Source organism: Astyanax mexicanus, chromosome 14 (assembly GCF_023375975.1).
Source record: "Astyanax mexicanus isolate ESR-SI-001 chromosome 14, AstMex3_surface, whole genome shotgun sequence".
NCBI classification, from domain to species: domain Eukaryota; kingdom Metazoa; phylum Chordata; class Actinopteri; order Characiformes; family Acestrorhamphidae; genus Astyanax; species Astyanax mexicanus.
Window position 1 is genome coordinate 22,686,962 of NC_064421.1, and position 7,626 is coordinate 22,694,587.

General features: G+C 45.3%; 2 protein-coding genes across 2 annotated transcripts; one reads left to right on the top strand and one right to left on the bottom strand.

Annotated features, from left to right (window-relative positions):
• Positions 1-955: 955 nt before the first annotated feature.
• On the top strand, positions 956-2,542 carry adob (2-aminoethanethiol (cysteamine) dioxygenase b). Its single transcript, XM_007246267.4, has one exon. The coding sequence runs from the start codon at positions 1,256-1,258 to the stop codon at positions 2,018-2,020; it is 765 nt and encodes a 254-aa protein (XP_007246329.3). The 5' UTR covers positions 956-1,255; the 3' UTR covers positions 2,021-2,542.
• A 1,090-nt stretch (positions 2,543-3,632) lies between these two features.
• On the bottom strand, positions 3,633-7,416 carry egr2a (early growth response 2a). The gene is made up of 2 exons (XM_015605081.3): positions 7,104-7,416; positions 3,633-6,181 (listed from the first exon to the last, which is right to left on the bottom strand). Exons 1-2 carry the CDS (start codon positions 7,213-7,215, stop codon positions 5,118-5,120), a joined length of 1,176 nt encoding a protein of 391 aa, XP_015460567.3. The 5' UTR covers positions 7,216-7,416; the 3' UTR covers positions 3,633-5,117.
• Positions 7,417-7,626: the final 210 nt, after the last annotated feature.

The window sequence follows — 7,626 nt, forward strand, 5'->3', positions numbered from 1 at the left end:
GTCTCAATTCATTATTATTTACAACATTTTGAAACAATACAATTTAGTAATGTTTAATAATTTCTTAACTAGTGTCAAATAATAATTTGTTGTGACATTGCTGAACTGTCGTAAGTACTATTATTTGTAAAGTGTTACCTTATTACTAAATTTTATTACTAGTTAGACTGCTATAGGTATAGATAAACAGTTAGTTTAAAATGTTTATTGATCAATTTCAGTTTTATTTCAACATCTGTTTTATTAATATTTTACGTGTTTAATTTGCATAACACTTCATGCTCCTTTTGTCTTTTTAGTTGAAAATATTAGTTTTTAAACCTGTTTTAATGTTTTTTTTTCTGATCCATCTAAAAGAAGTGCTATATAAATAAGGATTTACTTTTGTTTCATTCCCATCAGATTAGGCCCAGATATTTTAGCCTTTGCTTATTATTATTATTATTTTTAATTAAACAGACGTTTTTTATTATTTATTTAGATTAAGTTTGTATTTAAAACTTCTTGGTTGCCTTGTTAAGTAGTTTTACTACTGGAGTATAAGACACATGGCCTCAGTTCTTCTGTAAGAGGAGAGGCTTGTGGGGGGAAATGCATCTGGTGTTACACGTTGTGTTGTTAGCTAGGGCTAAGTGCTTTGGGATAATGATGATGGAGGAGGATGGAGGCCCCGGGGGTGTGTGCCCTGTGCCCTGTGCGTGAGAAGTCTGATCTATATGTTCTTCGCCACGTAAAGGAAAGGAACTCTGGGAATTGTAGTACAGTCCTTTGGGGATTGTACTTGTGCTCGTTTATTTTTTTTTTTTGTGGGTGGAAAGCGGGTTTATCCTGCATGGCGTGAGAGGTAAACAGCGAGGATTGTGTTGTTTTGAACTTGAGACGTGAGACGTCTGAACTGCCGCCTGACTTTTTATTTGGCCCGGAAACTACATTTCCCAGAATTCTGAGTCGTTCGTGCTGCAGTGTCGTCACTGCGGACGTGTAGATCAGATCCCTGTACATGGGGGTGTGAAGCTGATGAATGGTATAGCTGGGATTCACAGCGTGTGTTTTAAGGGATTGCTAGTTAAATGGTCGCTGTGTGGTTTGGCTCAGGTGGTCGGCTGGTTGGTGTGGGGGTCCTGAGGGGTCGGCTGGTGCTCAGATATCTGCTGGAGCTCCGCGTGGATCACTTGAACTTGAGCTCGCTTGGTTAGCTAGCGGTGAGGGCGCGCGAGCGGCTCCAGGCTCCGGGCTCCGGTTCAGGTCCCTCGTTATGATGCCTCGGGACAACATGAGCTCCCTCGTCCAGAGACTCGCCCGGCAAGCCCTCGCCACCTTCCGCGGACACGCCGCCGCAGAGACCAAAGCGTTCCTGGAGAACCAGAGCAGGCTGCGGGGGCTCCTGGCCCAGGTGAAGGCGGCAGATTTGAAGATCGTGCCCCGGTACGCGGAGAGTTCGGTCACGTCTCACTCGCTGGGTCCCCCCGTCACCTACATGCACATCTGTGAGACGGACGACTTCAGCATGGGGGTGTTTCTGCTCAAACACGGGACCTCCATTCCCCTCCACGACCACCCAGGAATGTACGGCATGCTGAAAGTTCTCTACGGCAAGGTCAGGATCAGTTGTTTTGACAGGTTGGACACGTCGCCTGAGAGCGCCAGCGGGGGGCAGCAGTTCAGCCCCCCACTCCTGCCCTTCCAGAAGAGCTCTCTGAAGGCCTCGCTGCTGCGCTCAGTCGGGGAGTACACGGAGGAGAGCCCCCCGTGTGTCTTATCTCCACACAGAGATAACATTCACCAAATCGAGGCCGTGGACGGACCCACAGCCTTCCTTGACATTTTGGCCCCTCCGTATGACCCGGATGACGGCAGAGACTGTCACTACTACAAAGTGCTGCAGCCGGGCTCAGAGGGGGCAGATAAAAGTGCAGAGGGGCAGGTGGAGCAGACACACGTGTGGCTCATGGAGATCCCACAGCCCAGTGAGTTCTGGTGTGGTGGGGAGCCCTACCCCGGGCCTAAAGTTTCCCTCTGAACTATTTATCATCACCACACTAATAAGCACTAGTAAAAGTGATGCACTGAGTTGGTGTGATAGTTTGATTTGCAGTGCATACATCATTTTAACATAAATTAACAATAATTAAAGTTCACCTACATTTGGCAATAAGTGTGTTGGTGTGATTTAGTTATGTGCTAATTTATGCAGAAATGATCTTCACATTCAAATTAAATTTAAAGTCAATTCAGTGCATCATTTTTTTTTAATTCCCGGCGTAACTTGTTGGCCGAACTAATCAACAGCCTCAACTGCAAGAAATTAAAGACTGGAACAGTTTTCAGAAACACAAAAGTTCAGTTTCTCCCTTATCTCAGCAGAGCGTGTGTTCCTGGCAAGAGGTTGGACTGTGGACTCTTGACTGAGAAGCATCAGCTTTTTCAACTGTAATGAATGCTGCTGTCTAGTGCCATTTCAGTTGTGATTTGGCCTGTCTGGCTATAAAGTCCCCTTTTTCCTGTTTTGTTTGTGTATAAATTCTGATTATTTCAAAGCAAACTTTTTCCAGACTTTTGATTTCAAAGCTTAATTTCAAACTAAGCCAGAGAAGCAGTGTGAGCTGAAACAAGAAATGTGTACACAATTAGTAGCAGTGAACAAAAGTTCACTTAAGGTCCAGCAATTTGGCACAGTTAATATATTCTTTTAATTGACTCTCTAAATGGCCTCTGTGGATTATAGGTTTTTATTCCATGTGAGTGCATCATAACCCTGATGTTATTACTAACGATGTAAGGCCCCAGGGACCAAGGTCTTATATATGAGGAATTTGCAACATGCAATCAGTATATCATTATAGCTCAGTCTGTATTCACTAAGCTCTGGAAAATATATAGATTTCCAGCACAATTTTGTTCCTTTTTTAATGCTAAGTTGATTTCAACTTGCCAGTTATTTGTGGTTTTAGGTTTTGCATAAGGTTGTGTTTTATCTATTAATTTTACCAGGTAATTTTCAGCTGTGGGCCTGGAGCTGGTCCTGAGTAATCCCTGTCCCACACTGTTTAGTGTTTTCCAGATTTAACACCAACTTTACACCTACTCAAGAGGGACTTTGCCCAGTATTCAGAGAAACTGGACTGGTGGAGAGAGTGTTCAGTGGGATTCATGGTCACATTTAGGTGAGCTGATGAGAAGTAGCTCCCAGTTCAACTGGGTGTGACAAGGCACCCAAATCACAACTGCTCCCTGGATGCAGTAGGTAGGGCCAACAACTGCCCCAGGCATACTTTTCACTTGTGTACGTGCATGTTTACTGCACGGATGAATTCAGTACAGAGGACCAATTCTATGTGTGCAGCACAAAGGGTGGCTGAGTAGTTCTTCCTCTTCTGCGCATGCATGGGGTACTTCAGGGCTATTGTTGGAAAACACTGCACTATTAAATAATCATGTATGACTCTGGTTGTGTGGAGAAGACAAATTTAAGCAAAACCAAAGTTGGTGAGGACTCCTGACCAACATTGAGAAGTGTCATCACACTGTAAAAGTCAGAGCATAAACTGAAATCCACTTGTTAAAGAGTCCCCTCTTGTGGTGAGAGTATGTAATTCATGACACAACTTCTGCACAAAGCAAAATCTGGGCTTTTCTTGCCACAATGGCTGGCCTCTGTGAAGAATCCAGTGTGTTTATTATTCTGTATACACATAAACCAGTAGCAGTTTCACATCTTGTAACAGATCTAGCCACATGTCTCTTATGTACAAAATGAATAAAGAACAACAATTTAAAGCTCTCAGTAAAGGCTCAGTTTTCAGAAACAGGGCAGCGCAAAAATAGTCAGAGCTGGTATTATAGGGACAGTTCAGAAAAAGGCGACATGGCGGATTCAAAACAGAATCTTGAGTATCGTTTCATTCTATACAACAAGCCACCCTTATCTGAAAATCGTCGTAAACATTATCAGTGATCAGTCATCAAAAGTTCAGCAGTAGACTTTTAAACAGTTCAGTTTTAGGAACCCGAATATACAAAGCATGTTACAGTAAACAGAAGCTTCCAGAAAAAACAGACCAGTGGTTTTAACATTCCAAAATGTCAGAGTATGAACATGATAAAATTTGCCTACATTCGGATGAAGAGAGCACAGTCAACGTATACACACTTCATAATATTAGCTAATATTCCCATCATCAAAAAAATTCCAACAAGGCACATTTCATTTGTAATTATCCCTGTAATCATACTCAAAGGCGTGTCAGAACATGACCTAAAATGTTCAAATGTACAGTCTCATTTCCAGGAAGTTTAAATTAAAAATATTTTTCTTAATGTGTGTGTGTACTGAACCCTAAAACATACTACAGTGTGTGTAGTCACTTAACTCCGCCCTGTCCTTTATTTTTTTTAAATAATGTATTTGTAAATGATATCAGCCAATGTTATAAGAATGGTAATTTATTGGTAATTGTTTCCCAGTGTCAGTAACAGCATGTTAATGTCAGTCAGGCCCATATCTGAACCATAACATGAAGCTGAAGAGGAATATTTGAAGAGTTTTGTCCCAAATGTATGTATTAAAAAGCACTTTCAAGATATATGTTGTTTTGTTATGTTGTGTTATGTTCATATCATACCAGTGCTAAGACAAAAAACTAGTCAACCCGTCTGGCTTTTGACCAGCAAAGTGTATGTTGCATATATTTTGGTTATGCTTGGGCGTTCTGGCATTGCTGACCAACCAGCTTGGTTTAAATGGTTAATCAGCTTAACCGTGCTTGTTTCAGCAGTCATAAACCCTTTGTTTCATAGTTTGAGTAAACCATGGTCCTGGAACACCCTGTCAGGCAAATTTTCGTGTTTTCCTGTTGTAACACAGTTTAACCTTGTAACCTGTGAACTAATGGATCAGTTACATCAGTTGTGATTAGATCAGTTGTGCATTGGAACCGGCAGGGCAGAGGTATAGAGGGCAGGTCCAGTCCTGAGAACCACTGGTCGGTACAGAATAACAGTGAAAAGGTAAACACGGTCACACACGTTAAAGCTGCCTTCACGGGTCAGCACTGCGCTGTCCAGTGCTTATAATAACGGAGGCTCGTGCCATTATGTGTCCGGCAGCAGCCGCCCCCTCACCTCGCGCCCTCGGCGGGCTGCTGCTGCTGTTGTTGGTGCTGCTGGTTCTGCTGCTGCTGCTGTTGCTGATTCGCGCGCTCGCGCCTCTCGCTCTGTCTCTGGTGAATCTTCGCGTGGCGCCTGCGCTCGTCGCTCCTGGCAAACTTGCGGCCGCACAGGTCACATGCAAAGGGCTTCTCGCCCGTGTGCGTGCGGATGTGCGTGGTGAGGTGGTCGCTTCGGCCGAAGCTGCGCATGCAAATGCGGCACTGGAAAGGCTTGTGGCCCGTGTGCACGCGCACGTGGCGCGCCAGCTCGTCGGAGCGCGAGAAGCGGCGGTCGCAGCCCTCGGCCGGGCATGGATACGGCCGCTCGTGCACGGGCGTCTTGCACGCGCGCGGCGGGTACCTGCGGGGGCGCGCGATAGGGCGCAGCGGGGCGGCGTGCGCAAGCGGGGGAGGAGGTGGGAGGAGGAGGCGCGCGGGGGCACGCGGCCCTTCCGCGAGCGTGAAGTTGCGTATGGTGTTGAGGGGCGTGAGGGGCGGCGGCGGAACGCGCACGGACTCCAGCGAGCACGAGAAGGGCTTTCTGTCCTGGAGGAGAGGCGGGACGTCCCGTGGGCCGCTGCTGCTCTGATAAAAGCCCCCGTAATCCGGCAGGATGGAAAAGAGCGTGCTGTCCACAGTGGGTTTGGGCGCGGGGGAATAGGACATGGCGCACGGGTGCGCCACTGCACAAGATGTGGCGGAGGAGTACGCAGAGGGGTCCTGGTAGACATCAGCGCTGCAGGTGTAAGGAGGGGGCGCGGTGTACATGTGCTCCATGGCGGACGAGAGTGGGGCCTTTTCGGGCCCTTGAGAGGACCCCGGAGCCCCTGAGAGGTCTGTGGTTCCGGGGGAGGCAGTAGTCTTCCCTTCTACGTCCGCGCACACTAGGCTGATTAGACCCTCCTGAGTCCAGCTGCCCTGGGCAAACTGAGAGTCAATAGAGATTTTGCCAGTGTAGGAGAGAGGCGAGTTCTGGGAGTCTGAAAAGTCCAGGTTCTGTTTCTCCACACCAAAAGTGTCAGGGCTCAGACCACCTGTTGAGGACACAGAAAGAAAGACAAGACAGGCATTACGTTTTGCACTTCCATGGGGCATGGTACAAGTCATGGAACACAATACTTTCATGTCAGTTTATGAGAAACTAAAATTAACTAAGTGCGTAAAAGTTTAGGTGTAAAATTGCTCATTATATATCACATTTCTTTTATATATCATATAGTCCGTGGTATGACTGGCATGTGATATGGTAGAACTTCATAACTTAAATATAGCCTTTGTAATAACACTGCACCTTTACATGCCTTTAGAGTTTTTATGTAAAGCCAATAATAATAAAATAGTGGTAAATATTGAAAAATATATATATTTTCTTTACCATTAAACGTCATGCATCAACTGCTTGGCTACGAACATTTTTAACCAAATATTTCTTATGACTATTATGGACAATGTTTCAGGTATTAGACATTGATATTAATTTCTGCAATGCAGCTTACAGAAGAATTGCGAGTTTACTTCTTAATGATTTATTTAGGCAAAACATAAAATAAATAATATTAGTAAGTAATAATGATAATATTTAAAATGGTTGTTTTTGTCAAGTTATTACGAGCCCCCGCTGGATTTTTGTCTTGGTCCCCAAAATACGTAATTGGGTATCCTAGAAATGATAAAAGATTAGTCTCTCAGCCTAAAACAGCCTGATAGTCCTGATAACCCGAACCTTCAGATCCCTCATAAATATACACATAGACACATAACAGAGATAAATCAGAAAATTTAACTGATGTTTACATATATAGTATAAGAGAAATAATATCCACTAATCCACTATATGGATTAGAAGATGCCGAGTAGATCTGCTAAAAGAGCATTACACCTGATGTCTGAGCAGGTACTAGATAACAGGCTACTGTTATCTGGATGGAGTGACTGGGTCAGTGGTCTTTTCCTTACCTCCCTCCGCCTCCCCGAACGATGGGGGGATCTCATCCATAGGATAAGCAGGAATAGAGCGCAGGAAATCACTCAGCGACTCGGCGACTTTATCCACAGTTTTGGAAGTCATTTTTAGCCGAGTTTAAAAGTTGCTCTTGTGTGAGTTCAGGCTCGGCAGACTCGGGCATTATTATAACTCGGTTCTAATGGACATGATCAGGGAGGACTCGTGCGGCGGATCCCCCTCGGCCGCGGTCGTGTGTCAGAGTCGCGAGCCCCGCGTGTTTGAAGCGTTTAAGAGGAGGCTGAGGATGGCCAGTTACGTCACTGACCATAAAAGGACATGCAAGGGATTAAAAAAAGAGGGCTGGGCTGATAATGGGCAGCGCCTCTGACGACAACACCGGGACTCCTCACCTATCATCATCATCACACCACCACCATCTTCCTCCAGCAGCTATAGCAGGGCTTCCACACTCCACCTCTTACTCACCCCCGCGCCTCACACTCCAGCAAACACACACAGCACTACTGTATAAAA